The sequence below is a fragment of the Micromesistius poutassou genome (genome assembly GCF_964030765.1).
Source record: "Micromesistius poutassou genome assembly, contig: SCAFFOLD_1120, whole genome shotgun sequence".
Lineage (NCBI taxonomy): Eukaryota > Metazoa > Chordata > Actinopteri > Gadiformes > Gadidae > Micromesistius > Micromesistius poutassou.
In genome coordinates, this window is record NW_028180326.1 from 559 (window position 1) to 17,162 (window position 16,604).

The following is a 16,604-nucleotide window of genomic DNA, read 5'->3' on the forward strand; positions in this document are numbered from 1 at the left end:
TATCTTAAACTATTTCCTCAATGAACATTATTGTTGTACTATTAGTAAGCTATGCATTACTGTTGCATACCATGACGAGATTATCGTCCAAATTATGTTTTTCTGAATAAAAAAAATAAGGTCTGCAGGAATAGTTACGTGAATCTCAATGAATATAGCACCATCTAGAGTTGTCTCTGTGTGTGTGTGTGTGTGTGTGTGTGTGTGTGTGTGTGTGTGTGTGTGTGTGTGTGTCTGTATGTCTGTGAGTGAGTTTTTAGGGTGAGGCTGTCATACATGTGAAATCATTGGACCCATGCAAGTAAAGCTACTGTCACAATAGGCATGAATATTTGAAGATGTGTTTTATTTGTGATATGTGTACTGTCATTACAAGCAACAAGAAATAGAGACGATACATTAATACCTCGAAGTTCTGACAGTACTTTTGAATAACAGCGCCATCTGCTGCACATACACGGCATTGCACTTTGAATTGAACTGTAGGTCAAATAGATGGAATGTGGATAATGTGTTACATAATATGGCTTTCAACATGAACAATCGTTCATTCATTAACTCAGTTCACAAGAATACTTTGTGTTCCATTAGTGGTTTTTTTTATCAACCCTTGGATGCATTTGGAGCATTTCAATAATATCTTAACAGTGACAACATTGTGCGTTGCGGCAAATTCTTTAGGAGGTGTCCCGTAAAGAGGAAAACCCACAAACCTATGTTCTGAGTGTTAGCAGCAAGGTAACTTGTGGCCGAGTCTAAATGCGCTGTGTGGGCTTTCTGAGGCGGCGTAGCAGTGAGAGAGCGAGAGAGAGAGGTCACAAGGTCTGGTGGAGGCGTGTGGTTCCAACCTATGGGTCGGCATTGAGTCATTTCAGCACAGGTTTGCGTTATGTTTCGGTTCCAGGGTCTTCACTGGCTAATGATTTCCTCATCCACGTCCTCGGTGCGAGACACCACCTTACCGTCCACGATCTCCTCGATCACCATCTTAACTCTTTTGGTCACGACCGGCGAACCTGTGAAGGAAGACAAAACGGCCGCTGTTAGCTAACCTGTCCGTCAGTCACAAGTTGTCAAACGGGCTGTATTTATACTGAGCCAGTATTTCTAACCAGTGGCCACTCAAAGTGCTTTACAGTATTGCCTATAACAATCATCCAATTCATGCACACATTCACACACCGACGGCGGTGTTAACCATGGAAGGCGACAGCCAGCTGGTCGGCAGCAGTCAGGGTGACTGAGGTGTCTTGCTCAGGGACACCTCGACACTATCGAACTAGCAACTATCTAGTCACCAGCCAATCGCCCTACCTCCTGAGCCACATGGCGCCCGTGTTGTTCCGTTGTGATTGCTTGTTTGCAATGTAACTGAACCGAAACTGTCACGTCAATCTTTGTGCTTTGTTACCGTATACGGTAGCGTCTGTGAAACAAGTGTTGAATCAAACTCACGTTTTGTGACCTCGGTGACAACAGCTGTCGTGCTGGAAGACAGAAGAAAATAGCTCCATTTAAATTGAGGTAATTTAGCTTTTATCCAAAGCGACTTACAATTTAGTTTAAGTACATTTGTCCGAAGAAAGAGAAACAGAAATATATCGCTGTCGGTACAGTAAGGATGTTCATAGAAACAAGTGCCAAGGACTAACAATTGTTAGGTTAACTCCTTCCCCGTATAAAAAAATAAAAAAAAAGGAAATGTAACTGACATCGCAACAAACAAATAAAACAAAACAAACAGATTATGGATTCATCCATTCATTGATGTGTTCATTGGAATGGCTTACGTCACAGCCTCTCCGTCCAGCAGCCTCCGGTACTCTGCGATCTCCATCTCCAGGCGGGACTTGATGTCCAGCAGCAGCTGGTACTCCTGCCCCTGCCTCTCGATGTCCATCTTCACCTGGCTGACGTCCGCCTCCAGGCTGTTAACCATGGCCTGCAGCTGGCTGAGCTGCCGGGTGTAGCGGCTCTCTGTCTCCCCCCGCTGGCCCTCCAGAGCGGATTTCTGCCCAGGGGCGTTGTTCCAGGTGGAGGAGAGTTTAGACTTAAGAGGTTTCACTTGACTCTTTTCTCCCCCTCAGTACCTTCCTTTCAATAGCTGAGCCGGAAAAGGTATGGCGCCGTCTACACGATATTTGTATTTTGATTTAGTGCGATTCTTTCGTTTTTTTAAAAGCGGTAGCTACTCAAAGCAAACAAAAACAAAAAACGAGGAACCCGAAACAAGACTAGACGAAGAACAAGAGGTCAAAGAGAAACCACGCGCTGCACGGCAGAAAGAGAGATGTTCTCCTAAATCCTTGAGGCATTAGGGCTGGGCTTTGTGTAGCCCGTTGCTCTTAGTCCCAGTCGGGAACAGCCTTAGGGGCGCTGAGCAAACACGATTACGGGTGTATCTGTCTGTGGAAACAAAACATACACGCCAGCTGTGTGCGTTGGTGTGGGGGTGTGTGGGGGTGTGTGGGGGTGTGTCAGGCTGTCTGTGCGCTGCGTGAGGTCGCGTGCGGGTGTGCCTTCAGGTGTGTCGGGTGTATGGGGTGTGTACGGGGGGTGCGTGAGGGTGTGTGTGTGTGGGGGGGGGGGGGGGGTCCGTGGGGTCCCACGTACCAGGCTGAGTTGGGACTGGAGCTCTATCTGCAGCGACTGCAGGGTCCTCTTGAGCTCCGTGATCTGACTGCGGGAGGAGTTGAGGGTGTCCACGCTGGTCGTCACCTCCTTGTTCAGCTCGTCAAACTGGTGCGGGCACAGAAGAAGACGGCGGCCGACGCGGGCGAGGTTTAAACACAGCGTCACGGCTGACATCGTCACATCATGTCAGACAGAAGTGGAAAGTGTACGGTCGGCCTCCCTCACCTTGCCCTTGTACCAGGCGTCCATGTCCTTGCGGTTCTTCTCGGTGATGCCCTCGTACTGGGTGCGGATCTCGTCCATGACCTGGCTCAGGTTCTGCTGGGGGCCCGAGTCCACCTCCACGTTCACCGAGCCCGAGTTCATCTGAGAGCGGACCATGGAAAGCTCCTACGGAATGGGTTCAAAAGGGTCATCGATCAGTGATCAGTGAACGCCAAGGGTCACCTGCACAGATGCTTTGCATTCAGGGCATTTAGCAGACTCTGTTATCCAAAGAGACTTACAATAAGTACATTTGTCAGAAGAAGGATATAATATATCGCTGTGCAGTAAGGATGTTCATAGAACCAAGTGCCAAGCAGTAACAATCGCTAGGTTCACCCATTCCCCGTATACAGCAAAGGACAACAAAGGCTAGGATAAGATGCTATACATTGTACTCATTACTAAGTACTCATTTTAAGGGCCAGGACGTACAACATACAATAACTGCGTAAGATAGTTAGTTAGGGAACAAGACGTGACACGAGGAGGACACACGGCTGCTTATTTGCATCGTTAACATGTGCAAATGAGGAGGTAGCCTGTGCAAACGTGAGTTCAGGTCGGCCGTTCAGGCGGTTGTAGACAAAGTTGGTCTGCAAAAGCAGGAAGAGACGGGAAGACACGAGGAAGTACACCTGGAAAGGTAGGCTGGTTTATCCGGCTCAGGTTTGTACGAATGGAGAAGAGGGTTGTGTTACCAAAGGATTGCATGTTGTAGTGTAGGATTTCATATGTGCTTGGCGACTTTGAGCAGCCATTGTCCGGTAACCACACAGGCGTTGTAAATACCTACTGGGCAGTCATGCCCCATGAAACGCGCTAATAATAGGTAACAGGTGCAATTAAGTGAGGTGTGCATTGTGTATTGAGCGCCATTGTTTTGAATGTAGAAATCCGGTCGAGCGGCAGTTTAAGCACACACACATGATCAAATGTTTGTCTTTAGCGACACATGACTTGGCCAATCTCCCACACACTCATCTCAGAGCGAAGGGATGATCACTCGTGTGCACAATGCAAATTGTTTCATCGTTAGAATCTGTCGCCTGGGAGCAGGGATGAGATCCACCAATCGTTTGTTCAACGTTCACAACATCACTTAAATTTCGTCATATTCAGGTTCATCGTGTTCTGATTGGCTTAGGATACAGCCAATGAGACACTGTGAATCAGCAGCGTGAGAGAGTAGAGAGTAGAGTTAAGAAAGTAGAATTAAGAAAGAAGATAAAGAAGATTTGGCACAATTTGGCCAAAATACGACTCGAGCCACAACGCTATGAGGCTAACGACGTGTGGTTTGTATCTCGCTGCGTCATCAGAAAGGAATCAAGATACAGAAAAAAACGGTTGGTGGAGGTGAACAGGTGTGTGCGGAGCCAGTGCCATCACCTCCTCGTGGTTCTTCTTCAGGTAGATCAGCTCCTCCTTCAGCCCCTCGATCTGCATCTCCAGGTCGGCCGAGACCATGGTCAGCTCGTCCCGCACCCGCCGCAGCCCCGCGATGTCCGTCTCCACCGACTGCCTCATCAGGAGCTCGTTGTCGTACCTGCGGAGGAGGGCAAAGGCTAGGTTTAGGGCTAGGGCTAGGGTTAACCCTGTGGAGGAGGGCAAAGGCTCAATTACCTTCAATTCAAGGGCTAGGGCTAGGGCTAGGGTTAACCCTAACCAAGGGTTCAAGGGTTAGAGTTAGGCCCTGTCCCATTTCTCCCCCCCCTTAACACTTCCACTTGGTTTGGAGTGCCCTCAACAGTAAATCTTCCACTTCGTTTTAAGCCTGCATCGGACCTCACTACGTTTTGAGGGTTGATTATAAGGGCAAAACAGCACTCCCCCCTTGCTCCCTACAGTAATGGGACACCCTACCCCTACACAAGAATGTGCAAAATATAGGGTTAGGGCAAAGAAAAAAAGGTATTGGGACAGAGCCTTAACCCTAACCCAACAGGCCATATATTTATTTTTTATTTATGACACTTGTATTTGTGTAGCCTTTAATCACAGGTAGAGTCTCAAAGAGCTTCACAGGCCGTATATTTAGGACACCGCCCTGACCCTAGCCCGCCAGAGTGATGAGTGTGTGCTTCTCCCCCCGACAACAAACACACGGCCGAACATCAAACACGCCGTGGAACACAACAGGAACCGGTTCCGCCCGTTCCCTCGCCCGTTCCCTCGCTCTCTCCCTCTGTTGACCGTACACACACACACACCCTGGCCGCGGTGCCAGAGAGAAGTGAAAGGCCTGAATCAACATGGGGGTGTGATGCAATCTTCGTCGAGGGTTCTTGACGATTTTAAAAGTGCTTTCTCTTACAAGAACCGCTGATGCATTTGTTTTTTTTCCGTTTTTTCCGTTCACTTTTAACACTTTACAGTGAGTAACTCACTTCAGTTTGAAGTCGTCAGCGGCCAGCCTGGCGTTGTCGATCTGTAGAAGGATTCTGGCATTGTCCATGGAGGCAATGTTGATCTGAAACAAGATAAAAAATTAAAATTAAAATGTGATTATGGATGGATTTTTCATCGGATAAAGTTCCACTGGCCATTTTATTTAGCATTTAAAATCCAAAACCCGATCATAGCTTTTATTTGTAAAACTTTTAACGAATTAATACATTAAAAAAAAAAAGAAAATCACAAAAAATAAATAAATGACGCATTCATATATTATTATGAGACCATATATTTTCACATATTTTTAAAGTTTTATTGTAAGTTCTATTGCACTTAAATGTTTCTTTCTTAAATGTTTAATGGATCGAGAGTAGGGGGTTAAGGGGGGGCGGGTTAGTCACTCACCTTTCGGCGGAGGTCCTCGATGACCTCCTCGTACTTGCCGTGGTCCTGCACCTGCGGCCTCCTCATCTCGTACCACTCGCGGATCTGCCGCTCCAGCATCGCGTTGGCGCTCTCCAGGGAGCACACCTTCTCCAGGTAGGTGGCCAGGCGCTCGTTCAGGTTCTGCATCGTGGCCTTGTCGTTGGTCGAGCGTCCCATCATCATGCCGTTGTCCCCGAACCCGTTGGCCAGGTCGAACCCACTGCCGTTGTTCGACGCGTACGACACCTTGACGCCTCCCTTCCCCGCCCCGCCGTAGACGCTGGCCGCCCGCTGCGAGGAGCTCCGGTACCCCCCGGAGTACAGGGACGTCCCGGTGCGTCCAGAACGGATGTTCATCACTGCAGGCAGGTGTAGGTATGCTGGCTGATCGGCAGGCGATTTCACTGTTAAAGTGGTAGACGGACAGGTGCGGTTGGTTGTTGGGACACGCGAGGGCTTTTATACCCACGGAGGTGGGAGCGGCCAGGTCGAGAAAGTCATTATCATGTGACGTATAGGGAGAGGGACGCCGATCGCTATCAAGGGTGTGTCCTGTCTGCGGAGCGGGGTGGATCTCACCGGGGGGGGGGGGGGGGGGGGGGGGGGGTGACTCGACACGCCCGGCGGCCGGATGAGGGAGCGAGTCGTGTCACCGCCAGCCACAGAGAGAGACGGACAGGTAGAACCAGCCACTTCAAACCACTTCAAACCTCCATCAAACCGGCAAACATGAAGAAGTTGAAGTTAACGATGGGTTTGCACGCATGTGACATATTTATGTGCATGTATAACACAGGATTATGCACTAAAATCATTATTTTCCCCCCAGGCTTTTTAAACTGCTGGGATATTTAGTCCCATTTAGCCTGTACTTTTAAATAGACGTCGTTATTATCAATTAGGCAAGGCAAGGCAAGGCAACTCAAGGCAGACTCAAAGTGCTTCACATATAAACATTGTCAAAAGAAAATAATAGATAAGTAAAAAGTAAAATAGATAGAAAATAAAGGCAAAGTAAAAAAACATTTTAGAAACATTTTAGAAAGGCAAAGTTAAAAAAAAAAATGCATTTTAGAAAGTGAGAAAATAAAGGCAATGTTAGTAATAAAATAAAAAAAATAGAAGCATTGTAGATTTAAGATTTAGCAGAAAGCTAAAGCAAACATAAAAGTCTTCAGTCTTGTTTTGAAAGCTGTCAGAGTTGAGGCAAGTCTTACATCCTCAGGGAGTTTATTCCAGCTATTTGTTGCATAGTAGGACTAACTAAACCCTGCTTCCCCGTGTTTCGTGTTGACTCTGGGGATAATTAACAGATTGGTCTCAGAGGATCTTAGTGGCAGCGGCCGCGCCAGAGTTTTTTCTCGCTGGTGCTACGGTGGGGCGGAATTATGCAGTGATGGTGCTGAGGATTCCCTACATAAACCATGTAGGGATTTATAGGTGAGCTGGGATAGGAATTACTGGGATAATTCCATGACCATTCCTCACCATGATTAATGTCCGTTTTCAAAGCCCGCCACCAACGCACAATAGAAAGTAGTCGACTCTCTTTTAAGACGTCTATTTATATCTGTTCTTCCCCTTTTTGGTCCAACTGTTTTTAGACTTGCATTAACTCGTGTGCGACTAGGATAGGCTACTCCATGAGTGGAGTCCCATGTATTGGCTGGTGTGTTCCCTCACCTCGCCACTAGAGGGAAGCAGTCTTCCCCACATGGCGAGTAGGCCTATATGATACTCTTATATCACTTATATATATATCACTTTAATATTTACATATATCTTTAAAGTGGTATGTTGGTTTTTGTTAATTTGTTTGTGTGTGTTCGAGTGAGTTTATATTTGGGTTTATATTTGGGGGTCAGTTTCTGTTTGTTGCTTTAGAAAGTTGACAGTTGGACAGAGGTGTCAAGGATTGTCATTCCACTTCAACCTTTCCACTTCAGGAGGATTGTCATTCCACTTCTATTGTTTATTCTTTTCCTACCAGGGTCATCATTCAGGGTGGGTGGCAGTTTACAATCCAGTGGCTTCCTTCCAGTGTGGTGTATGTAACAATGGGGCGACTAATTAAAGCTAATTTCAATAATCCAGTCCAATGAACCTGTTGATTGGAGAAAGTTCCTGATCCTTGTCACCTTTTAACAGCCGTTGACATGACTGTGGTTTGTTCCAGGACAGGTTTAATTTCCAACGGCGGTTTGGGTTTGGCGCAAAGCGTTTTTTGACTGTATTCTTTTCAGGTTCCTCATACCAGAGCATTAGCAAGAAAACAAATCTGTTCTCCAAATGTTTTCCAAATGTCACCTAAAGCAAACACTGGTACTGTAGGTGTTTTTGAACCCTGTCGTTTTTTTTTTTAAACTTTATTTCGATATAGAAGAATACGAACAGACAAAGATTTTGGAAAAGACATCAACAACCGATTTCAATGTTTAGTATTGTAGAATGTTGGTGTTTTTCAGTGTTTCTCTTTCTTCACATTTCTTAAGTCTATGAACAGGCCAGTGCCTCTCCTACTGGTACCAGGTGTTATTTACAACAGTCCTCCATCTGTTATGTCCCAACGAAGACGAACCAACCCGGTCATCTCAGGGCATAGCCAGGACCGTATACCTTATCAAGGGAGAGACTGCATCTGTTCTTTTGTTTTTCACGTTGTCTTTCCTATAATACTCGTCTCAAACCTTTGGTTCGGGGAGAAGAGGGATCGACAGCCAAGGAGCACATCAGAGAGACTGCTCCTCACCACCTACACTATAGATTATTCAACCTAAGTCTGTATTGTGCTGTATTACATCCTGGAATAAACCATCTCTTCGACCCTCTGATCCAACCTGTCAAGCTTCCTTGATTTCCACTTCAGGAATTACTACTACAACGGAAAATACACAACGCAGAGACTATACGACCAGTTTAGAAATAAGCTGAAATCTAACTTCAGCACAAATACGGTCGAAACATTAAAGATTTATAAAAATTGGTGCATAAATGTACGGTCAAATTTTCCCACAAATAAAGTTACATTTCACAGCTCGACAGGATCCACCCCTGTCATATTGGTTACGTTTAAGACATTAATTCGTACATTCATTCAACAGTCATTCTTATCTCTTTTTATTCTCCGGTAGGCAAAACTTTCTGTTGGTCGTCTATGAACTTGTTTGGATCTTCCCAAATTTTCCATGTAGCCATAATTATTTAATTATAACAGAATCAAGGGTGTCCTTGATTCTGTATCGGAACCTTCCAGATTTGGTGCATTGCGTTTTAGTAGCTTCCCTAAAAGTGTAGTAAAACTGGTTAGCTGCCTCCAAATCACTGCAACCGGATACAGTAAGGTCATATTCTATGCTACATTCTATGCTATACTGTATTCTATGTAATATTCTATACCATATTCTGTTCCCACAACGTAATCCAGGGTTGGCAATAATCCACAGAGTCAACGTGAGATTTTGGTGATTGGGTTGGCTCAGGGCTGCTATAGAAATGCTAGCCTGTGTTATATTCTTTCATGACAAGATAATTAGGTTATATCCCGCAATTTATGATCCATGGAGTCTATAATAAAAAGTGATAAAACAAGTTCATCTATTGATTCATTCGCAGCGCCTTGGCGTCTAAGAGGCCAATAATTATGAGTTATATAACAAAATCAGCGAGTTACCCATACCCAGTTCACCAACTGTGCATCTTCAGCTGTACCTCGGAGCTCTGGTGGCCTATCTTTTCACGGTACAGGGATTGAGGTTGCCCCGACTTGTTTGACATTTTCAGCGTTTGCCCATCCTTGTTCCGTGGATGTTTGGCTTGTGACACTCCTAGGGTAATTGTTTTCTTAAAAGAACCCATCTGCTAGCAAACCCGGAGGTGCTCTTGCAAGTTCGTCTACTGTCAAAACAGTTTAGGCGGGGATAATGAGTCTGTTCAGGCCCAGTCTCACACATCTTTCTTTACGTTTAGCAATTTCCTTGTAAAAATATACATCCTTCTTCTATGAGTACTTATATGCTTTCATAGCTCCAGGATATTTTGAGCTGCTGCTCGTCAGTCCTCATGTTTAAACCATGCTTCACCGTGTGACTTGTTCTTCTGCACCGTTCATCGGATGTCTCAACTTTATTGGTATAGCAGCTGACGAGCTACTTGGACCCTGAATTTCCCCTAGGGATCAATAAAGTTACTATCTATCTATCTATCTATCTATCTATCTATCTATCTATCATATTCTGTGTGCCCATCCGGCCTTACGAATGTATTTGAACCACAAAACAGAACATGTACTTTAACAAGATATAGCTTCAAAAGGAATCATCAAAGGAAGGCCAGGCATATTTGACCTGATGCTCAGCTACAACCAATACAAACCAAAAATATTTGAAACAGTCTAAATATTTACGTAGCACCCAAACCTTATGCAAAGCTTTTGTTTTGCTCAGCCATTCTGATCTACGGACATTCTTTCTTTTCTTTCTTCTGTCTCTGTCATTCTCCTTCTTCAGAAATGTTACAACCCCACTGTCTAGGGGTAGTGGGGGAGGTAACGGATGTTAAAAATGTCTGGGTTATGGGTGTAGATGAACGTACCTAATCAACTAAGCTAACTTGAATATCGGGTGGCCAACTCCCTATAATCTCCTTGCTATGTTAATGGCTTCCATCTCAATCTTTAGGCGGCTGTGCAATTTAAAGAATGCCTTGTATGTCTGGTAGGTTGTTTGTCATACCGGCTTCATTCAAAACAGGTTCATTTAAGGATTTTGATGAAAGGAGTGGCTATTGTCACAACTTAATCATTAAGTCTGGCTTCTCAGACGTATACCGCATCGACTCTGACTCAGTGGCTCCAAAATATGACCTTATTTTTTTAATGACATCTTTTATCCACGCGGTGTCTCGATGCAGGCTTCCAAGGGAACTGTCGTATGATATGAAACCAAGTCTTCTGTGCCTGCTCTAGGGAAGTTCAGGTGTGGAGTAGTGGATTGAGTGGAGTTAGTGCAGTCGCATGAAATTTGCCTTGACAGGCATCTGACATCTAGTCTTCCTGATGCTGCGCAATTGTGAAACTGCATGTTCAATCAAGAGATGGTAACAATGCTAACCACGGTTAGCTCGTTATCAAATTCTTACATGTATAAAGGTGCTATTATTGATGAGCTGAGCTGCAGTTATGTTACCTTGAACTCTAAAATAGCTAAAATAAATACGTGTAAATAAAACGTGTTCTTAGTCTTAAGTGTCAACCTTCAATTCACACGCAAGTCATAAGTCTTAACAATCAAGTCTCAAGTCTTAACCGCCAAGACTCAAGTCGTAACCTTCAAGCCTCTCTCACTTCAGTTCACCGTTTGGTTTGAAACAGATTTGGACTACAACACCTTTCAAACAAAGGTGTGTGTAGTGTCAACCATTGCAGGATATTCTCTTGCCATGTGTTCTTTACTATGAATGGAACAGAACTCCTCAGGCACCAATACGTGTGTTTGTACCATCCAACCACCACCAGAACACACCATGTGAGCAACGTTCAAAGAGATCCTCACAGCCGCGTAGGAGGAAAGCAGCATCATGGGGCCACGAACCAGAGGACTCCACCAGTCCTGTTCATAGCTAATCATTTTAAACAACTCTGGCAGCCGTCCAAAACAAAATGACACTTCCTCAAAAGCGGTTGAAACTGTCAGGATAATGTTCCAGAAGCTGAATTGACTTGTCTCCTGTCCTGCCATAATATTGACGAACTACCAGTCGCGACCTGTCTGTTTTCTTCAGTAAAACCCACACGTGCTGAGTCACCCGTCACAACACTCCCTGCGCGCCATGTGTCGTGCAACGCGTCACCGGGTTACCGCTCGGCACCCGTGGGAGTTGCGTTGTGCTCGGGTTCAGAACCGGCTCGGCCGCATTCTTATTGAGTTTCACACCGGAGTCGGTTCCATCCGATCCAGGTGTGAGGACCTCGTCTGCAAACGGCCAGGCCTCCGAGTGTCTTTAACGGGATTATCTCGGGACGGTTGTCCCTCACTGGCTGCGTCATCAGCGCCCCCTGGGCCGGGTGCACGCCACTCTGCTGAGCTGGCATGGACGACGGTGTGGCAAGAAGTTTCCTGGCAGACCTTGCCGGGTTGTCTTTTCGTTGTCTGCTTTGTAGTGTTGGCACGCACGGTTTGAATAAAATTGACATTGTTGTTGAATGTCTCTATAACAGCGCTATCTTTCTTTCTGTTTACCTGTTCTTTGTCGTCCACGCACACAAGCTGGCTTTTTGACATAAATACACCAATTAAAAGCTAAAAATACTGACGAAGTGTTTCAATTAGTCAGTTAAACTGCATTTTGTCCGTCAACTACCGTCAAATACCTCCCTGATGATCTGCTGTCTGTCTGGGTTCAGAACGTGTCGATGTGTAATGGTGTTTTGTAATTTCATTGAAGGGCAAGATTAGTAGTGTGTCATCAATAATCCCCAGGTCTGGGTCTGAATGTGGTTTGGTGTGGGTGTGCAGAACAAAAAGGACGTCATCCGACAATGTGATCCCCAGCCGAAAAATATCCCTCACTTACTATCTGTCCATAATGTAGTTTGTAAATGTATCTTGCAAAATGTCAAGTTTATACCACTGGTTCCTTGACCTTTGACCTGAGGTGAACCATTGAACTGCCATCAAGATGTTTGCGGACAACCTCATATGCAAACGGTGAAAGGTAGATAAATACAGATGTAGTGGCTGAGCAAAGAGTGGCATCGCCCCCTTTATACACAACCAGAACTGCAAGAAGGCCATGGCCAGTGGAGACAGGAGAAAGGAAAGGCAGCAACGTGACTTATGTGTTCATTAGTGCGTTAAGCAAATGATCATTAGAAAACATATCATTGAACGTACAATGCAATACTGAAATAATATTTGAAATAATAACAAGCCACAAAGCAACTGAGCAATATTTCAAAAATAAAAATGTATGTCAATCATCAGTTTATAGGTTTAGGTTTAGTTTCTTTCCAATATTGTTTTTGTGTCTATGTCAACAATAGAATGACACACCTGCAGTTCCTTCGAAAACTCCAAGTTGTACACGTTCCACAGGTTGAGAAACACTGGTCTAGACAGACCCATGAGAAGAAAAACAAATAGTCAGAATGGTTAATGGTTAGTTTCTATTTACGGTGGCACCCTGAAACAATCTAATCTAACAAGTTATCAAATGAGCATCAACATCAGCATATCTCTTTCACTGTCGTCTGGGCCTGTGCCATACCGTCTGTGAGAGAGAATTAACAATAACACCATTGTTATGCACTCTCAAAGTTTCCAAGTTCCAACTCTGACGCACTTACATCCTGGCAATTAATGTACGCACTTATTGTATGTTTTACAACCTGGCACTTAAAAATAGTATTTAGCATCATGTAGCATCTTATCCTAGCTATCGTTGTATGTATATGCGGAAAGGGTTAACCTTACAATTATTAGTGCTTGGCACTTGCGCCTGTCTCTTAGCAATCAGACCCAGAAAGACCCCCCCCCCGTCCTCCAATACCCGAGCTGAGCCAAAGGACACCCTGTCCAAAGTTCACGCCTTATCGCTCCTCCTTTTATTCCACAGATACCACGCGCTTTCGCCAATGCAACCGAGAGGGGCAGTCAATTCACATCCATTATGCAAACACAAACACATGCACACACCCACCCTGCAAACAAATAGGCACACGCTTTCACACGGACGCGCTTTGCAGGAACACACAATTAATATCCCTGTGGGCGCGCGCACAAACGTACAGTCGTACGTACAGTCCCCCCCTTCTGGTATTTCTGACTCTTTGAAAGCGGCTCAGTAATCCCTGGATCAGGCGGTACAAAGGGCCTCAGAGCACCGGTGATAAAAGCTCTGTGTCCAGTATCCACCCCCCAACACCCCCACACCTCCTCACACCACACACCCCCCCCCCCCACCCCCACCCCCACTCCCACTCCCCCCAGTCCTCTCTATCCTCGGCCAAAGCCTGGCTGGGTGGTTGGGTTGGGGGGGGAATAGGTGGGACAGTAGGGAGAACACATCGCCCCTGTCATGGAGCCGTCCTCTTAAACCACCGGGCCGAGACACTCCGAGAAACCGAACACCCCGAGCAAGAGCCTCCCTCCGCCGCCGCCGCCGCCGCCGTCGGGGTCACCTCCCTCCACCGGCGCCCGTTTTGGTGTTGTGTTCGACCGGTGGAACTCTGCAGGGAAGGGAAGGGAAGGGGGGGTGGGCGGGGGGGTGGGGGGCGGGCGGGGGTGTGGTGGGGGGAAAGGGTTCCTGACCCACTCCGGGGCAGAGGAATGCGGCTAAGCCCCGTCCACTGGGTGTGTTGGAGCGGCTTGCCCTGACCCGGACGGAGAGGGAGAGAGAGAGAGCGAATACTTCAGGGCGATCTCACCGCCGCCGGGGCCCCCCCCACCCCCCCCCCCCCACCACCAAACCCGCGGAGCGCCTGCTGCTGCCGCTGGGAAACACGGCCATCTCCAGTCCCGGGAAGGGAAGAGGTTCAGGGAGAAGGTGGCGGGTGGCGTTGTTTCAGTGAGTGAGTACGGCTGGGTAAATGTTTACCCAGCCGACGCCTCCCCAGGACCTCTGCTGAGGATGCGTGGAAGAGTGCTTTGCTTGCCTGCAAACACCGCGTGACTTAACTCTAATCATTACCTGCGTCTCCCGAAGAGGCGTATCGCCCTGCCTGCCTTGGTAACTCCTTCCTCGTCGTCGAAAGGGGGCCCTCGGACCGCTCTCGCGTCTCTTTTTTTTCCATTTCCCCTTTAAACCCTGGACGCTACCCGGATGGTTGATTTTGTGGTGTAAACACTGACTGCTGAGGTATACAGCTCAGGTCTCCATGGAGGTAATGGAGGACCGCAGAGCGGAGGTCCGCGGTCTCGACGCCCGGCTCAGGGGCTTCCTGGAGCACATGGAGAGGCTGCGGGACACCAACGTGCGGCTGGAGGGTCAGATCGCGGACTGGGGGGCGCGGAACGGAGGCTCGGTGCTGCGGGACTGGTCCCGGGAGGAGAGCGCGGTCAGCGGCCTGCGGGCTCAGGTGAGAGTCACATGTCCCGTGCGGTCGGCTTAGCTCGTCTCCAGCTCAGGGAGGTGGAGGCGGGTTGAACTGTAACCAGAAGGGTCGCTGGTTCGATCCCTGACTCCTCCTAGCTAGAGTGAGTGCGGAGGTGTCCCCTGAGCGAGACGCCCCTCACCCCTGACTGCTGCTGGAGACCTGGCTGTCGTCAGCCTGCGTGGCTGACTCCGTCGGTGTCGGTGTGTGTGTGTGTGTGTGTTTAAATGGTTGACAGTCGCCTATGATCAAAGCGTCTGCTAAATGCCCTAAACGTAAACGTAAATGTTTGAAGGGTTCAGAGATTAGCTGTACAGAACGAGGCCCCCTGTGTGAATGACTGTGGGATTCAACTAAGCCCGGGTATCGTTCAGTGTTGTCAACAACTGCTGGCAGAGTGTATGGTTCCCATGGGTTTGTGTTTGCTTTGTTTGTTTAGATTTGTGGAGGGTGAAACGTGGCCCTCTGCATAGGGGTTGTATAGGGGCTCGCTGAGCAGACACCCTGCACGGCGACAGGGCGGTGGTGAGAGCGAAGGAGGAGTAATTACACCCCTGTTTGTTTGGGAAGCGAAAGGGGAAAATTACACCAGCAGCAAAGTGCCGGCTGGGTGGAGGAGGTGTCACCGGTTCTGTCGCGGTGGTGTTTAGACAGATTGAACCACCATTATGCCAGCTCAAGGCTATCCCAAGGCCACACAACAGGTGATCGCAGTCACTAACAGTGCAGCTGACCAAAGAGACAAACTAGCAGAGGCAAACAAGAAAGTGTCACCGATACGAAACACAGCTCAGGTTTTCCCATCTGTGCGAAACCTGTCGACATCAATGGCCTTCGATTCCTGTTTGCCCAATCTTGAAATACAGAATGAATGTGTGAAAGTGATCATTATTTTTAATTGTTCGCAGGCTGCAAATGCGTTTGGCCTTTGAGTCTTTTGCCTTTGAAGTAAATGCGTAATTACGTTACGCACCGGAGCCAATACAAAGCACACACCCAGGAATGTGGGAGAGTTTGAAGGAGTTGTTTGTATGACTTTTATTGGCCGGTACCATTCACTAAGCCCTTTACATTTCTGTCTTTGTGAAGTGGTACGACCCGGCTTATGAACTTCTTCCTGACAAAGCCACTCTGATCATTGCCTTATACTGCCTCACAGAATAAATAAAAGAGTAATAAATCCACTATTCTTAGGTTGGATCATTTATTTTTACGAGCCCACTTAATTATGTCATCACATGTTCAATCATGTTCCTGACATGATACCTTATTTGGATTAATTTCATATATAGTTACATATTGTTCAAATTATGTTTTAATCATGATTGTACCTAGATCGTCACCATACTTTTGTTCTTGTTTCACTATTATGCACAAGTCCGTGCACAGGAAAAATCAATCCTCATGGAAAAAATATCAAATATATTTATTACTGTGAGAATTGGAAAATGGATGACAAATGGATGACAAAAAGAGTCACAGAAAAATAAAATATTTAGCTGCTGATTCATAACTGTTATAAGAATATACCATACCAAACACAGCCGCGGTAGCAATAGGGCTCGTACATCAGAATGCACCATGGGATATTTGTCTGTGATACTCCGCCATCTTGAGAGGACTCAAGGGAGCTGTAGTAGTGCTGTTAAATCCTAAATCACCATAAATATACCATAACTAAAGAAAGAGGCTAAAGAAAACCAGGCATCACATGAAAAAAGCGGTGGCATTTTAACACGACAATGACAATTCCCATAATGACGATGAATTACTAAACAATGACAAACAAAAAAAC

General features: G+C 46.5%; 1 protein-coding gene across 1 annotated transcript; it reads right to left on the minus strand.

Moving 5' to 3' along the window:
* Positions 1-760: 760 nt before the first annotated feature.
* LOC311370915 (keratin, type I cytoskeletal 19-like) lies at positions 761-6,078 on the minus strand (the record flags this gene model as incomplete). Its single annotated transcript, XM_084489205.1, has 7 exons — positions 761-1,047; positions 1,796-2,011; positions 2,614-2,739; positions 2,860-3,024; positions 4,291-4,447; positions 5,289-5,371; positions 5,701-6,078. The coding sequence occupies 7 exons, from the start codon at positions 6,076-6,078 to the stop codon at positions 910-912; spliced, it is 1,263 nt and encodes a 420-aa protein (XP_084345331.1). The 3' UTR covers positions 761-909.
* Positions 6,079-16,604: the final 10,526 nt, after the last annotated feature.